The 18,378-nt window shown below is 47.3% G+C and overlaps 1 protein-coding gene across 1 annotated transcript in view; it reads left to right on the plus strand.

The window, feature by feature from the left end:
• Window positions 1-18,378, plus strand: part of LOC140408319 (probable E3 ubiquitin-protein ligase HERC4) — a 68,601-nt gene that overhangs the window by 38,565 nt on the left and 11,658 nt on the right. Inside the window, exons 15-20 of the mRNA XM_072495353.1 lie at window positions 1,795-1,845; window positions 8,340-8,429; window positions 8,965-9,063; window positions 11,389-11,526; window positions 16,302-16,468; window positions 18,303-18,369. Of these exons, the coding sequence (XP_072351454.1) occupies window positions 1,795-1,845; window positions 8,340-8,429; window positions 8,965-9,063; window positions 11,389-11,526; window positions 16,302-16,468; window positions 18,303-18,369 (612 nt within the window). The remainder of the gene's footprint in view (window positions 1-1,794; window positions 1,846-8,339; window positions 8,430-8,964; window positions 9,064-11,388; window positions 11,527-16,301; window positions 16,469-18,302; window positions 18,370-18,378) is intronic.

Below are 18,378 nucleotides of genomic sequence, written 5' to 3' on the forward strand. Positions count from 1 at the left end.
AACTCTCCTGCTTTTACCATTAGGCATATTGGCTGAAAATCAGACTGTTTGACCAATGTTATTAACACCCCTTCCATGGCTATCAAGTGCTGAAGTGTTACTTCAACCCAGAGCGTATGATCCAGTGGTAGGGATAATACCATTACGCCACAAGACCTCCCTTCAACACGATCACTACATTCTCCGATATGAACTGCCTCCTTATGATTTAAAAGTAGATAAACTGTGGTGACCTGTAAATGCTCAGTCCCAATTGGACAGATCTATAATCCATTGTGCAAACAGTCTGAAATTCCAGGTACTTTTGTCCCAAACATTCAGTCTGCAGTGAAATCAAAAACATGTCAATATAACAAAGAAACTAAAAGATGAGGTTAGAAGTTGTTACAACTAAGAGAGGTGGGGACCAGGACTTCCCTTTTTCCCCCGTTCCTCGATTGATACGGGAGGCACGGTGGCACAGTGGTTAGCACTGCTGCCTCACAGCGATAGGGATCCGGGTTCGATTCCGGCCTCGGGTCACAGTCTGTGTGGAGTTTGCACTTTCTCCCTGAGCGTGGGTTTCTTCCGGGTGCTCTGGTTTCCTCCCACAGTCCAAAGATGAGCAGGTTAGGATTGATCATACTAAATTTGCCCCTGAGTGTAGTTTACGTGGGGTCACAGGAATAGGGTGGGGGAGTGGGCCTAGGTATGGTGCTCTTGGTAGGGTCGGTGCAGACTTGATGGGCCGAATGTCCTCCTTCTGCACTGTAAGGATTTTATGGATTCTATGATTGTAACAGGTTTTCAAAAGAATGAACTTGCCATTTCAGCATCTGTATTTAACCGTTTATATGCTGACTGCAATCCAATGGGCTAAGTTTAGTTTAAACACAAAACGGGTTCGTTTTTATTGTGCTAAAAACTCACCTCGGTGAAAGGTATGAAAATACTTTAAAAGTTAAACACACGTCCCAACTGTACCCATACACACATACACACGCACAGGGATTCACATTCTCAATTATACAATGGAGGAAGTTAGCTTTTGGCCAAATTAAGATTAATGATAAAAAGCAAAAAAAAAGGCGAGTTCAGTGATTATGAGTCCTTCGCTGCTGTTCGTCGTTGAGGCAGTTCTTTAAACAGTGGTCCTTAAATATTCCCTAAATGATGCTGCTTTGGAATTTTGAAGTCCCCTTCAAAATTTCTCTGCTTGTTGGTTCCAGTATGATTTAAGCAGCCAAAGGTACTTTCGCTCAATTCAAGGGGCCTCAGAGGCCAATGCGTGGCCGAGGCCGGACATAGCCCCGTTTTGTACACTGGGAACCTCCCCTGCTGACCAGTCCAACTGGACCACCCACCCACCCACCCCACCCTGACATGTCACTCAACCGATCTGACCCCAACACCCCTGACCTCCATCCGTTGGCCCAACCCCCACCCGACACCCTCCCCACCCCCCAAATCCCACCGGCTTGAACCCCAACACCCCTGAACTGACCTGACCACCATCCCTTGGCCAACCCCCTCCCCACGCCCAAATCCCAACTACTTACATTGGACACTTACCTTCGCCACGGCCTGTTATTTTGTAATGGGACCTTTGAACTGACCTGCTTTATATTTAGCGCAAGTAAGTGAGTACGGAGTGACAATCCAATGCTGATTGCCACTCTGAGGAAGTTATGGCCCAGTGTGTGTCATTCAGGGAAGCCGATACATTTGTAGCAATGTAAGTAAGGCATGCACATCCATTTCCTACTCATTCCATAGCAAATATCATCTGTAATGTTGACCTTATTTTTTTCGCAGCATGTTAATGGCAACATGTGGTGTTTCCAATTCTTCTCAGCACTTCGCAATGTAAGTTATCTGTGTTTAATGTTTTGGTGAATTACGATAATTTTGTTTTGTGATTTTCTCCTCATTCCATGGGCTGAAATATATGTGAGAAGAGATTACCCACCACCTCCCACCTCCCCCAAGATTGGGAAATCTGTTTGTATTGCGTCGACCAGAGAGCTGGATGTTCCATTGCGATATTATGCTGGTGGCAGGCTTAAGTGGATCAGAATAGGACATCACGCCCCTCAGCGACAGGAAGTCCTGCCCTAAAGAGCTGCTCGCCAATCTGACAGTGGTCACAGCAGCGCCGGCGTTGAGTAGTGGCCGCTGCTGGGACTACAGGCTGCCCTGAGGATGATTTGCCATGGATCCTGGAGCTTAGGAGGTTCTGGATGGGCCAGTCTGGCAGACCACAGCAAAGGAGAGCGAGGTGTGTGGGACATTTAGTTTAAGGCCCTTAAGTTGGCCCAATTGGCCACTTAACAGCCTCAGTAGGTGGGGCTAAGGGCGGGCAGACTGCTTGCTACCCTACCCATCCCCATAATATGAGGGACAGGGCAGGGGTGAGTGGGAAGGCAATGGGTTTGCAACCCATTTTATTTTATGTCCCCTCCCTACCTTCAAATGCAATGGCAGGTGTGTTGTACACTTCATCCTTGTGAAACAGCTCGAGGGGGGGCCAACAGAAGTCAGGAGACCTGTTCTCGGGCCATCCTAAAATTAGTTATGAGAAGATGTTTTGACTTTTCCTCTGTCTTATCTGTGGGGGTGGACTTGCACCCTGCCCGTTCCTCTGTCGCAGTGAGCCAGCTGAGAACTCTAACCTCATATGGTAACTGAGAGCATGAGGACAAGGAAGGATGTGAGGGTTCTTGAGGCGGTTGCAGTTGGGATTAATCAGAGCACTTCGAGGGATGAGAGATCAATCTGGAGAAGCTGGAATTATTCTCCCAGGAGCAAAGGAAATTTATGGGTGATTTGATAGAGGTGTACAAGTTTTTGACATGTTCGGACGGCAAACATAGGAACCTAAGATTTAGGAGCAGGAGTAGGCAATTCAGCTCTTTGATCCTGCTCCACCATTTAATGAGATCATGGCTAATGTGATTGCGTTCTCAGTTCGGCTTTCCTGTCTGCCCCTCAAAACCCTTGACTTCCTTACCGAACAAAAATCTATCTAATTCAGCCATGAATTCCACAGACTAATGACCCTGAGAGAAGAAAAAATGCGTTTTCCCAGTTTTAAAATAGTTTAAACTGTGCCCCCAATTCTAGATTCCCCCCACAAGAGGAAACATCCACTTGGTACCTACCATCTGAAGGTCCCTCAGGATATATGTTTCAATAAGATCACCTCCCATTCTTCTAAAACCAATGGCCCCAACTGTCCAACCTTTCTTCATAGGAAAATCCCTTCATCCCAGGAAAGAGTCCATTTATTTTCCTACCTATCTTGGTGCCATTGGCAAATTTAGCTGCCACACGTTTGGTCCCTTCTGTCATATGAGAGTACCTTTAAGAAATGGGTGTTCATTACTGCAGTGATGTCCGAGAGTGTGTGGAGCTGGGCTGTCTGTCAGCTTTTTACTTTCGTTTTAGGCTGTTTGCTGCAGGGTGTTTTCGTTTCTTTTTCAGTGTTGGAGCTGAAGCCAGACAGAGCAGGTGTACTGTTGATCTCTCTGCCATGAAAAGACTATCTCTTGATCATTTGGTGAATTCAGAATGATAAATGTTCTCAGTAGTGAATGTAAACCTGATGTGCTTCTGTTGAAAGGTGTTTCTTCGGTCTTCTGGATGTTGTTTGGGAAGTTATTAAGGATTATTGAGTGTTGTATTCTTTGGGGGTTGTATTTGAATTGATGGTTGCCAAGATGTTCACTGTATGTTTTAAAAAGGTTAATTTGAGTTCATAGAATAAACATTGTTTTGCTTTGAAAAATACTTTTCCGTTTCTGCTGTACCACACCTGTAGAGTGGGCCGTGTGCTCCCCATACCACAATCTATTAAAAGTTATGGGTCAGGTGAACTCCATGCTACACATTGGGGTTCTCTAAACCCTGGCCCATAACACTTCACCCAAGTCATTGATATAGTTGAGGCCCACGCATTGTTTCCTGTGGTGCTCCACCAGGTACAGAGAGCCAACCCGATAATGGACCCATTTATCCCTACTCTCTGCTTTCTATTAGCTAACTACTCCATTATCCATGCTAATCCAACAACCACCATAAAAGTTCACTCCGTCCATCACCGATGCACACTGGTAGCCATGTGTAACCCCTACAAGATGCACTGCAGTAACTCACCAAGGCTTCTTTGACAGCGCCTTCCCAACCCCCCGATCTCTACCACCTAGAAGGACAAGGGCAGCAGGGGCATGCAGACACCACCACCTGCAGGTTCCCCTCCAAGCCACTCACCATTCTGCCCTGGCATTATCCTTCACCTTCGCTGAGTCAAAATCCTGGAACTCCCTTCTTAACAGCACTGTGGGTGTTCCATGGCCGTGGTTCAGGAAGGCAGCTCACCATCACTCTCTCAAGGGCAGTTAGGGATGGGCAATAAATGCTGGCCTAGCCAGTGATTCCCACATCCCGTGAAACAACAAACAAAACCAAAGATTGGATTGGTCTAGAGAGGGCCAGCATAGACTTGATGGGCCAAAACGGCCTCATTCTAGGCTGTAAAGGTAGATTTTTCCAGCCCGTCCTCAATAAGGGATACAGGAGGTGGTCATTGGTTTCCCAATGGGAATTCCCCCTCCTACCCACTCCATCTCCCCCACCTCGAATGTAATAATAATCAAATAATCTTTATTATTGTCATAAGTAGGCTTACATTAACACTGCAATGATGTTACTGTGAAAAGCCCTTAGTCGCCACACTCCTGCACATGTTCGGGTACACAGAGGGAGAATTCAGAATGTCCAATTCACCCTAAAGGTCTTTCGGGACTTGTGGGAGGAAACCGGAGTGCCCGGAGGAAGCCAACGCAGACATGGGGAGAACGTGCAGACTCCACGCAGACAGTGACCGAAGCGGGAATCGAACCCGGCACCCTGGTGCTGTGAAGCCACAGTGTTAACCACTGTGCTACCGTGCTGCCCACAATGTGAGTCCAGAGACTCAGGAGATCCTTTGAACTAATGAGTGGGGAGCTGTGCTTTGCAACATTGAATTCATAGAATCATAGAATCCCTGCGGTGCAGAAGGAGGCCATTCGGCCCATCTAGTCTGCACTGGCCCTTGCTCCGATAGATCACCCTAAAATGATCTCTACTAATCTCCATATACTGACTGTCCAGAGCTTTTCCACTTGCGATCAAACTAGAAGGGCCCCCACCCTTAAGCCGCTAAGTTAATTCTAGGATGAGAATTCTGTCGCATAACCCACCATCCGGACCTTCTCCCACCAGTTCCCCACTGCCATCTCTAGAAAAGTGGGGAAATTCCCTTTGGGTTGATTCAGGTCTGTTGTTCGACTCTCCCAAAGTTCAGGGCCAATAGGTGGCATCCAAGTTGCATTGTAAGCTCCCAGTGTAGAAACACTGAAGTTACTAACTAGGGAGTGATTCAACCCATTCAATGCTGAACTTGCTGGTGGTGAGAAATGATGAAATCCCAGTGTCCGTGCCAAATATGCAGGAAGTAAACCTTTTGACATGAGGCACTGTAGCCTCCCAGCTCTATCCAGGAAGGACAGGCCAAGAATCAGGGTAGTTTCTGGCAATCAGGCTGACCCTTGCTTCCATGATAATTACTCCACCTGGAGTGCCAACGACTCCAGTTGGCTATTAGCACCATGAGGCCTATTCCTCAACCAGAGAGGTCATAGACAGGACAAGTTTGGTTTCAATGAGAAGGTTTCAGTGCCTCGACAGTTCAGTAGGACACACTGAAAAAAGCTCCCAAACGTGTCTCTCCCAACATGGTCACTTGCCAGTCTCTGCAAGATGTATTGGAAATACTCGGAAAGAAAGGGAAATGGAATTTCTCAAAGACGTGGGCCTAGACCCCGAGGATCATGGAGGCTGAGCATTATTATCCCGGGATGGCCAGGGCTATCTGTATCTGGTGTTTAGGAATAGAAGCTGTGGGGAAGATTCTGAGCCTGCACTAGCCGTGCTGGAGATCGGGAAACGCGCTTCTTGCCGGAAAGATCACATTTCCCGAATTTCCCCACCCCTCGCCGGCAACGTCATGGCGTGAACCTCATTTTAATAGATTTCCATGTGTTTAAATATTCTTAGCGGTCCCCTCTTGCACATTCTCCCTCACTAAATATTCAAACCTCGCCAACATGATGGCAGCGCCAACCTGGCAGCGTCAACTTGGCAGTGCCAAGCTGGTAGCATCAACCTGGCAGTGCCAACCTGTGCCAGGAGCTGGACCTAGTGGGAATGCTCGGAGGGGGGGCTGGATTTTTGTGTGGTTGGCAGGGGGGGGGGGGTGGAGAGTGGATACTGAAGGTGGGTGGGGAAGTGCCTGTGATACCTCTGCAGTGTTAGTCGGGGGGGGGTGGAATACCCGTGATGAATTTCGGAGGGGGGGGCGAATTGGAATCCCCCATGATGGGGGGCTGGGGGCCCTTAGGCTACAGTGATGATCAGGTCAGCCTTTAAAGATGACAACCCGATCTCTATGGAGATCGCCCCCTGACAGAGGCTCAATGTTTAGAGAGAAAACTGGTCTGTGGGCCTGGAATGCCACACGCCAGTCTTCAGCCTGAGTCTGACACTTTGCCAAATCCTGGTAAGTTTCCACCCCGTGTGATTTCGACATTTCAATCCATATATCTCCCTTCGCTAAATTCCAACTCCAGTATTTCCATCACAGAAAGAGATTATTGTCTTCCCTCAACCAAAGATACCACTTGACTCCGAGCAGATCTCAGAGGATCTAGTGAGCTCCATGAGTAAACCGATCCACCCGAGGGCGAGTGTCACAAGAGGTGATTGGCTGTTGGTTTGGACAAGAGCTTTCTGGGACTGATTTGGCCATTGTGTCAAGGCATCAGAACCCTGGAAAAGACACACTTTGGCTGGCAGTGCAATTGTCTCGGCAACCTAGCCTGGTCTTCTATGGGCTCTTTGAGAGGGCCCAGGCAGGAGATCTGGCATGTCCGCTCTCCTGAGAAGCATCTACGTAACGTTGGCCTTTGGTACTGGACTGAAGTTACAGTGGGAGATCATTGAAAGCTTCAAAGAATTTCAAGGCAATGGCGATCCTGACCATCTGAGATTTCCATTTTTCTGAGCTGAACTCCGATTCCCCTGTTTGTTTCAGTTCAGTTTCTGCATTTCTGCTGTTTTCATAACAATAACTCCAGTTCTCAACCAACCCCATTTCCCCAAATTACTTTGAGAATTTCAAACCTGGAGAATTTAAAGCAAGGTCCCCATTGTTAGTCTTTTAAATAAATTCTCTTGCTCAATCTCTGATGTATTCCAACGCAATTTTGTGGAATTTTGGACAAAATGTGTGGTTGCTCAAACCGGATATTTTTGCACTTCATCTCTGTATATTTTTCTGTGGAGAAATTGCTATCCATTTATCAGCGTTTCAGAACGTAGAATAGAATCATAGAATAGAATCATAGAATCTCTATGGCGGCAAGGTAGCACAGTGGTTAGCACTGTTATTTCACGGCGCCAGGGTCTCAGGTTCGATTCCCGGCTTGGGTCGCTGTCTGTGCGGAGTCTGCATGTCCTCCCTGTGTCTGCGTGGGTTTCCTCCGGGTGCTCCGGTTTCCTCCCACAAGTCCCGAAAGACAGGCTATTAGGTGAATTAGACATTCTGAAGTCTCCCTCTGTGTACCCGAACAGGCGCCGGAGTGTGGTGACTAGGGGCTTTTCGCAGTAACTTCATTGCAGTGTTAATGTAAGCCTACTTGTGACAATAAAGATTGTTATTATTATACAGTGCAGAAGGAGGCCATTCGGGCCATCGAGTCTGCACCAACCCTTGGAAAGAGTGCCCTACCAATTCTCGTAACCCCAGTAACATAAACGTTTGGACACTAAGGGGCAATTTAGCATGGCCAATCCACCTAACCCACACATCTTTGTGTAAATATATTGTGGTAGTATGCATTAGGGGTCATGTGGGACTGTGAAGCCGTGATGCTATTGGCTGACAGATCCCGGGTCCTGGTTGGCTGTTGATCTCTAGCTCCGCCCTGAAGGCGGAGTATAAGAACCAGGAGTTCTCCCCGCAGCTCCAGTCTGTTGCTGAACTGCGGGGAACAAGTCACGCTTAATAAAGCCTCATCGACTTCATCTCTATTCGTCTCTCGTAAGTCATTGTGCGCTACATATATTGCATCCAGAGGACTGAGATTTGAATTGACCCACAGTCCAGGGTCAATTGCTAGTCTAAATGGATGGAGGGGGGGGGGGGGGGGGGGGAGAAATGCATCAGATGGGAATAATGTGTTACTTTGTAGAAATATATACTAAACACATGTAATTGGTTTTGATCCGCATACATAATGTGTTTCTTTCTTCCATAGCTTGAACGGCAATTAATCGCTTATCCTTCCATCTTTGATATGGAAACAAAGCTTGAAGTGTTGGAGATGGAATCCATGACAACGCAAAGAGTACGTTTTAAACTCTGTTTTGTAGAGTGTTTCCTAATATTCAAATACCTGTATAATGTGGATTGAAGTGTGTTTCGACACAATGGCACTTTAAGTTTATGGTTATGTCATAAATTGTAAGAGAGACGTCACGAATTTCTTTAACTTTGGCCCTGAGATTTCATCAATTGCGATTCTGGCAGCTGTGTTGAGATTGAACTTGCTGGTGTCTTCCAAAACTAACCCCATCAGAGCATGCATGGCGGGCTCTAGGAGTTGCTAGAATGTATGGGTTGTGAGTGCGCATTAAGCTGCATCATCAATTGGGTGCGAAAAAAATCGGCCAGCTCCATTTGAAGAAAGGTTTGGTAGTTCTCCCGGTGTCAGGGACAACATCGCAAAAATACATTTTGCCGTCCTGTATATGCAAATTGGCTGCCACCTTGTCTGCAAAACAGCAGTGACACTTCAGAAAGCACTGCATTAGCTGTAAGGCACTTTGAGATTCCAGTGGCTATGAAAAACACAGTCTCAATGCAAGTCTTTCTTCTTTCAGCCAATACTACAGATGCAGGTTTCAAGGAGAGCGATTCTTCAGGACGGTCTGGAAGGCTTACGTTTGTGGAGATCAGTCCCTTCTAGTCTTGTACTTCAGGTACAAAACTGGTTCCTGTCAATAATTGGTTTGAATGTTTTTCAGGCGTGAAATATTTCTTGTACCTAATCAGCAGCTATCCATAACTACATGGAAATAGTTTTTACATTTTAATTGATGTCCGTTGCTGTTGTGCCCATGGTCAAAAGAAGTCATTCAGGACCCATGTTAAAGTGTTTATTCTTGGCCAATACTTTAGCAAAACCAATGGCAATTTGGGAAACGCAGACGTTGCTTGAGTTGTGCTGAGGTGATTTTCTACAGTCCAAGTTTAGTAGACTGGGGGCTATTGCAACCATTGGGGGGTGGGGAGCATGGGGCAGGTGTAACTGTAGCTTCTATAAATTTGCATTCTAAATGCGCACATACGAATTTAGAGCGGAAAAGTTGATTTTAAAATGTGACTGAAAATTGACAACAGGAAGTAAGTTTTGTAGACAGCAGGGAGATTTCTAACACAATACCAATTCCTCTCCCATGGTATTGTATCTAAATCAAGGGTGGATACTAAAGCGAAGTGCGGTCACAGGGCTTAAAAGGGATAATTGTACTCCAGGGTGCACAAGTGTAATTTGTTCCCACTTTGAAATTATACATTCTTTCTTTTATGTAGTCATTAGATTTGACCTTATTTATTGTTAGCTAGTAATTTGGAAAACAGAAGTGAGTTCTATGGAAGACACATCTCTGCGATAGAGGCCGAGAAGGTGGGGATGCAAAACAGGTGTGGGCAACAGTGTTACCACAGGTGGATGGGTGTCATTGCAGCGTGACAAGTTTACATAGGCAGTTTCCATTATAAATAGGGGGCGGATTCTCCCAAAGGGAGACAAAGTCCCGACGCCGTAGTGAAAACCGGAGTGTTTCACTCCGCCGTTGGAGCCCGCTCCCAGCCCTCTATTCTTCACCAGACCCATTATAATACAAAGTGATCCAACCAGGGATCTGACACATAATCAATGGGGAGTCAAATTCAAGATTCCATCTTCCTTCAAGGTTCCACTGCGGTCAACAGGAGTCTGGATGTGCTCCTTTCACCTTGTCTACCTGGCGCTTGGTGCATCACAAGCTGGGGATGAGGAAAACTCTGCTCTGAGAGTCCCCCCTCCGCCAGCCATGCCCCAGATGACGCTGAAGGTGATGTTTGGGGCAGGTAGAAGTTCTGCTGCAGGCGAGACCTGGTCGAGCCTATCAGGGTTCCAGCCTAATGTACAGAATTGCTCCTGTCTTTCGGCCCTACCTGTGCAGGTAGAGTGTGCTGGACGACTCCACAGTTCTTGATGAGCAAGCCTGTTGATTTTCTATAAGCTCAGAGATAACTAGTTCCCTAATTGCAATGCTATGGAGATCCGTTTATATTGTGACTTCTAAGTTCTGAACTGTTCAGATAATGGAAAGGTTCTTCCTCAGTAAAAAAATAAAAATAAGACCAGTAAAAAAACAAGCCCAACAAGTGGTTGGTTATTTATAGGCTGGCAATACTTCAGGAATGTAGAATTCTGTGTACAGGGGTGAGATTACTTGAACGGCAGGGTTTCCCACGCCACCGCCCAAAGAATCGGGGGGAACGCATCCCTGTTGATACCAACTGCCTCACAGCCATTTAATATTTGGAGGGGTGTGAATTGGTTAAGGTTGGGACTTCTGCCCCCATCTCGGGAGGAATGCCCAGCTTTACGATAGCTGCTGACCAATCCGATTGGCCGGCAGCTCTGTAGTCCCAGCGTCATCGGGTTCAAGGGTGGCCACATGTGGGACCACAGCCAGTCTCTGAGGAAGAGGGAATTATAAAGGTCAGACATCAGATACATCGAAGGTATTGGTGGGGCTGGGCCGAGAGGCCCCAGTGAGAGGGGTAAGCAGGGGGAGGGTGGGGAGGAGGTTGGGGAGTGGGGTTTACGAGACCAGTGGGGTTAAAGTGTGGGGTGAGAAATTGTCTGGTGGTCACAAAAGATTTTCAAAAGGAGATTGTCCCCTCCACCCTTGCTTCAAGGTCGATACCAGCCCACACTGCAAGTAAAATAGTGACAGGTTGGGATGAGGCACCTCAGTGGCCTCAGTAGGCCCAAGGAAAGCCTCCGTCACCTCCCATTAAATGGGAGGCAGGTCAGGGCAGGTGGGTAGGTGATAGCTAGGCATTTATGAGCCTGCCTACCTGTCCACTCTTCCACCCCCAAACCCTACACTAACTATAACATTCCAGCCTATATATAATTGAAGAACAGAGTATGAAAAGAGAAAGAGAAGATCAAAGGACATCAAAAGACAAAACTCTCAAATACTTGAGAGCGTCTTAATATTTTATTCTTGATGCTGCCATTTCAGGTCAGATTTACAGGTGAAGCATGTTACGGCCAAGGGGTGTCGCAGGAATTCTTCACCTTCTTCGGTCGGGAACTACACAGCAACGGACGGATATTTCAGCGCTTTGAGGATTCTGAGCTGCTCTGGTTCCCCAGCTGGGTAAGGCTTTATTATACCGCGTGACCACAGAAAGGCGGGCAGCAGAGATTTCAAAAGGCCACACCTGCAGAGTTGCTTTCTTCTTTTGTACTTCTAAACTGGAGGTAACAGTCAAGTCACAACGTGCAGGTCAGGGCTCTGATGTCATGACATTATTAACACGTAAAAAAATTAATTAAAGAACTGTCCCTGCAGCAGTTCTTCCTGTTGGTAACCTGGGCATCGTGGCCTGAATTTGTTCTCACATGAGCCGGGAAAATTCCCGACTCCACAAACCCAACTCAGGGAAAAAGACGCCCAGAGTCTTCATATTTTAATTCGGCGGGGGTGTCAGGTGTGGAAACAGGCCGTTTAAAGGGCCAGTCTTGGTGCTCCGCAACCTCGCCCAATCTGTAAACAAAAATGATAAGAGCAAAAACAACCCTCAAGCACTGATCCCTAACCGCCACACACACGCATTCCCAATGCCCAATTCATGCCACCTCGTGCCCTTCCACCCACCTCCAGGGACTTTCCTAGGCTCCGTGCTGAGCTATGTTGCTCTACCAGAGTCCCATGGCCCTTTCAGCTCCTATGCCAATTTAGCACCAATTTATGCCAACCTATAGCAACCATGCCAACTCACCTGGTGTCTGCAATGGGCAAACTTCAAGAAACATGGTTAGATGAAATAAAGTTCCAGATGTCTATTTCAGACTTCATTTTTAAAAGCATTAATTCATAAATGCCCATTCAATATATTTGAATGCCTTCAATTATTTAATCTCTTATAAAAACAAACACTTCCTTCAGTTACTTCATCCCCAATAAAAGCACTTTTGTATTTGTAGCCCACATCAAAGACTTTATAACCACGAGCAGATGTCAATCAAACGGTGAACTGACCCGCCTCCTCCCCCCCACTACGATAATTACAGATTGTGGAATCAGACATGCAGCAGTAACCTTATAATGATAACCCTCCTGCTCATGTCAATAGACCGAGTGAAATTGCAAGCAATATCTTTTTTCAAACCATAGATTCTTTCTTTTCAAAAATAGAAAGGAAAGGGGCTGGATTCTCCATTTCAGCGACTAAGTGGCGGCTGAAACGGAGAATTTGCAGGCGCTTTACGACACCAAAATCGGCGTTGAACCCTCACCGATTCTGGGACCGGTGAAGGGCTAGCAGTGGCGCTGGGTGAAACTCCCGGCTCCCGCGCCAAAAACGGCCGGAGAATGGCCGGATCCCTGAGTGCACACGTGCATGGCAATGACCTGCAGCGGTCACACCATACAACATGGCACCGGCCGTGCGTGGACCCGACCCGCCATCAGCGACCCGACAGGCAAACCCCAGCCCTCACCGAAGCTCCCCCGGCCAGCGGCACGGATATCGGCCAAGTGTGGCGGCGCTGGAGACAGTCTGGAGCCGCCAAGCCAGGTTCACGACCGCTGAGACCACACATCAACCGCACGATTGGGAACTCAGCCCATTGGGGGTGGAGCATTGGGGGTGGGCATTCCGATGACGCACCAACGCCGTTGCAACGGGGTGCAGAGCGCAACGTGATTATGCCACTTCCATGGGGGCGGAGCTCGGCTGACTGGCGCCGGCCCCGATTTGGTCGTCGGAACCCATTCTCCGCCCAATCACCGATTACGCTATTGGCGTCGGGCAATTGAGAATCCCACCCAAGATATTTAAATTCATTGACAACTTGGCAGTTCCATGTTGAGCCACTTTTTACACAAACTCCTGTCTGCATTTGACAATCCCAAAGAGCGCCCGGCTTCTCCCAAAGGGCACCATATCTCTCCCCCAAGGGATACCTGAACCTCTCCAGTAAGGTATCTACCTTGCCAAATAACTCCAGCATCTCTAGACCGCACCCTCAGATGTCCAAAAACCATGAGTCATGTTCTGGACATTCCACGAACGAAAATTGCGTCTGTATGAATGCAGCCGCGCTTCCCATTCTGCACCACAGATGTGCAATCTACAACCTGCCCCCTGCCAGTGCAAGTTGTTTCCGATGGTACCTGAGCAATTTGCTACATTTGATAATTAAAGAAATTCCTATGCCATAAGAAGCCACCTTCTAATTTCTCATGATAACTAGGGACGGGCAAGGAATGCCAGCTGCACCCAATCCCATGAATAATAATGAAGTTAATAATAAAAATTGCCACTCCAGGTCTATCCGGTGGGACTGTGCAATGTCTAATTCCTATTTGGTGCTTAAATACCAAAACCACTGCACCTCCAAGTATAAAAAAACCTCAGCTTTATAAGGACAAATTTTATGAGTACACACTTGCAAAACATTGGGTCTCCGGTAATATATAATCAGTGGAATGTTATTTTTGCTTATACATGTTAATATTTTTGGATTAAGTATCAGATTGTCGGGGAACCTGGAACATGTGGAGGTAGATATGCTGACCAGGAATGTGCAACTGCTTAATGAGTGAACCCTCAATTAGTCAACGACACCTCTTGTATTTCAGAGATGGATTGCTCAGAACTACATAGATACAAAAAAATGTAATTGAAGAATTCTTGGGATTGTGACCTCATGACATTTATTCATGATATCTGGCTGGTGTATTAGTTGCAAAGATATGAAAGGATTCCTGAAAGTCCGTGGACGTACACTGCTGTTTCTTGTAACATATGGGGAGGCAGCGACGTAGTAGTATTGGCACTGGACTAGTAATCCAGAGACCCAGGGAGATGGTGAAATTTGAACTCAATAGAAATCTGGAATTAAGGTTCTAACGATGGCCATGAAACCTTATGCGATTGTCGTAAAAACCCATCAGGTTCACTAATGTCCTTTAGGGAAGGAAATGTTACTGAGTCTGGCCTACATGTGACTCCAGATCCACAGCAATGTGGTTGGCTCTGAAATGCCCCCTCAAAGGCAATTAGGGATGGGCAATAAATGCTGCCATTGCAATGCCTAATCCTGTGTAAGAATAAAACAAAATCTGTAAACCTGCTTACTGCATGCCTACTGTTGAAGGCCCAAAATAGGTCAGTATTGCAGACAAACCATAAACAAATGCATTCAACTGGCATGTTCTAGATTTAAAGTTAAAGTAATCTTTGTTGTCACAAGTAGGTTCACATTAACACTGCAATGAAGTTACTGTGAAAAGCCCCCAGTTGCCACACTCCGGCGCCTGTTCGGGTACCCTGAGGGAGAATTCAGAATGTCCAAATTACCAAACAGCGCATCTTTCGGGACTTGTGGGATGAAACCGGAGCACCCGGAGGAAACCCACGCAAAAATGGGGAGAATGTGCAGACTCCGCACAGACAGTGACTCAAGCCGGGAATCGAACCTGGTACCATGGAGCTGTGAAGCAACAGTGCTACCTGCTGTGCTACCGTGCTGCCCATAAGGTCAGCATTATCAAGAGTGTTACAACACCCTGGGCTAGGGAGTGGAAATTCAGGCCCAGGTCAAGATTTCTGCTTTCCAGTTGTTGCTAATTTAATGAATGGAATACTATCCCACCAGCGTCACCAATAATGTTGCTCTTTAGAGTCACCAATATGATACTGAGGCTATTTTTATGATATGATGTTATGTCCCAACAGTGTCACCAATACTGTGGGTGTTTCTATTTCTCTTACTGAGCCACAAGGCTTTCTCGTATATCGGTCAAATGATCACACAGCCAATTAGTCAGTTCAAGTTCAAAGATGGTTTATTTACACACATGAGTTACTTGGACATGCAAGCACAATATACTACAAGTTACACTACACCTATCGACTACAATAATCTAGAGTTAACTTCAGGCGATCGACACTGTGCAAGTGGATAAGGCCATTATCTTGATCTTATGTGGCTGGTTTGAAAAAGTGGCTCTGTCCCTGCTGGGCTCATCTGTCAGGTAGCGATCGTTGGTTTGGATCTTGGCTGTCTGGTCGTTATGCTGCAGTTGGGCTGGCACAGGCCAGATTCAAAGGAGGCTGGCGCAGGCCGGGTCCAAAAGAGGCAGAACATATGGCTGTGTCCCCTTTCATCCCTCTGGGATTTCACGCTCTTTGGGGCGGTCCTTAATCTTGGACCAATTAATTCGACAGGCTTCGATCACTGCCTTCGATTTCGGCCAATAAAGGGGCGGGTGCCTTGGTGGCTGGGCGGGTCCTTAGTGGTCATTGACCTTGGCAGTTGGGCTCTCTAAGTAAAGGGAGTGGCGTCGATCAGTCTCTGGCTGTACCGGTTTCTTGATTGGAGTCCTATTGTTCTGGGGAACGGGCCATTAAAATGCAAACGAGCGGGGGTTTCGATCAGGTCTAGCTATCTGGGTTGCAAATACACACACGCTTTGTATCTGTCTGAGTCCTGAGTTGGCCATGATTCCCTTGGTCCTTTGCAGGTGGCCATCTCAGATGGCTACACAGTCTGTAATGTTTTTCACCGCAGATTCATTCCGGCCTCTGCAGTTTCAGAAATACGGCAGCTCACAGCCTTCCTGGAGAAAACACGTTGGGGAGAGAGCTTTCCTTGGGTCTCTGGAAATCATCCCACTCAGGCAGGATCCAATCACCACCTGTTCCCGGGCAGAAAACGGTCTTTTGGACCAATTCATTGGCCACCAGCCAGCCAATCGAACCGAGTCACACCCCATCTCTCGGGTGCCACAAAGTCTGAGTTTTGCACGTATCAGATTCCCATATCACATATCATATGAAACCTAGATTCTGTTGTTATGAAGTTCTGTGCAGACTTTGCAGTGAAAGATTCACAACTTTATTATTTTTTAAATACACACAGGAACCAGAAAGGGGTGATGTATTTCATCTGGTGGGAATTCTCTGCGGACTTGCTGCGTCCAATCTTTTTATTTGCAACTTTAACTTCCCGCTGGCTTTGTACAAAAAGCTGCTCCAAGTGCAGCCTACACTGGAAGACCTGAAGGAACTCTCACCAGTAGAAGGAAAGTGAGTGAACTTCAAACATCGACATGACATTTTAACCCACCAAATAATCTCAACTTTAATATCTGCAGCCGCTGCAAATGGGCCTCACATCCTTGGTCGAATGTTGTGTTCAAAATAAGGCCTATCCTTTTTGACCCACATGATTAAAATCAGTTATGACAAATTAATGATCCAAATGTCAACTTGTACTACAAAGGGCGCAATTAAACCAAAACATTTCTATGTCCGTTTTCGGCCACATTTAGTGGAATGTTTCTTGGTGTCTGCAGCTGGTTTAGCACAGGGCTAAATCGCTGGCTTTGAAAGCAGACCAAGGCAGGCCAGCAGAACGGTTCAATTCCCGTACCAGCCTCCCCAAACAGGTGGCGGTGCCAAGGTGCCAGGCTGGCAGTGTCAAGGTATCCAGGTGCCAGAGGGAGAGCCAGGGTGCCACCCTGCCCTGTCCCCGACCACCTAGGGTTCTCCAACGACCTGGGGGAGCCCCCAGGTGCCGCTCCACGTTTGTGTGGACCAGTCCTAAACGGCGCCCGACCGAGACTTCACTGGCGAGGACTTTAATTCCCGGGCTCCGGGAGAATCCGTGCATGCATATTTACATGAGCCTAATGGCTACGTTGAATCTCACAAAACATCTCGTGAAGCCTCTCGTGAGATTCTTTTTTTTTTGTAACAAACAATTTTATTGAGGTATTTTAGGCATAAAGAAAAAGTGACATTGTACAGTACAAAAAAAAGACACAAATTAAACATAGTGCAAACCACGGTTCTGTTCACACAAGGACCTGCCTCAATATCCCCCTACTCTACTCTACCCTAGCCCACCCCCCTGATGCTTACTCCTCTGCGAAGAAGTCAATAAATGGCTGCCACCTTCAGGCGAACCCTAGTAGCGAACCTCTCAAGGCGAACTTGACTTTCTCTAGGCCCAGAAAGCTCGCCATGTCCGACAGCCATATCTCAGCCCTCAGGGGCTTTGAGTCCCTCCATGCTAACAGTATTCATCGCCGGGCTACCAGGGAAGCAGAGGCCAGAACGTCGGCCTCCCTCTCTTCCTTAGGGCAGCACGGTAGCATAGTGGTTAGCACAATTGCTTCACAGCTCCAGGGTCCCAGGTTCGATTCCCGGCTTGGGTCACTGTCTGTGCGGAGTCTGCACGTTCTCCCCGTGTGTGCAGTGAGTTTCCTCCGGGTGCTCCGGTTTCCTCCCACAGTCCAAAGATGTGCAGGTTACGTGGGTTGGCCATGCTAAATTGCGCTTGGTGTCCAAAATTGCCCTTAGTGTTGTGTGGGGTTACTGGTTATGGGGATAGGGTGGGGGTGTGGGCTTAGGTAGGGTGCTCTTCCCAAGAGCGGTGCAGACTCGATGGGCCGAATGGCCTCCTTCTGCACTGTAAAATTCTATGATTGCTGGACTCCTGGGTCCTCCGAAACCCCAAAGATTGCCACCTCCGGGCTCATTACCACCCCAGCTTTCAATACCCGGGGCATGACATCTGCGAATCCCTGCCAATACCCCCTGAGTTTAGGGCACGACCAGAACATGTGTACATGGTTATCCAGCCCTCCGGCGCATCTAGCACACTTGTCCTCCAGCACGAAGAATTTTCTCATCCGGGCCACCGTCATGTGGGCCTCTCGTGAGATTCAACTGCCTCGTTGCACCACCAAGTCGTGCACAACAAGGCCAGTAAATCGCGCCCAAGGGTTTGATGAACATTTTCCGATAAATGGGCAGTAACCAATTTTCAGTTCACTGCATAGTCTGATACAAATCTTGTTTCGAGACTGACAACACGATGGCAAATCTCACTGACGGGCTTTTCTTGGTAATTCAGATCACTCCAGGACATCCTTGACTACGAGTACGATGACCTTGAAGATATGTATGGCCTGGATTTTACTGTAAGTTCA

Source organism: Scyliorhinus torazame, chromosome 3, assembly GCF_047496885.1.
Source record: "Scyliorhinus torazame isolate Kashiwa2021f chromosome 3, sScyTor2.1, whole genome shotgun sequence".
NCBI classification, from domain to species: Eukaryota; Metazoa; Chordata; class Chondrichthyes; order Carcharhiniformes; family Scyliorhinidae; genus Scyliorhinus; species Scyliorhinus torazame.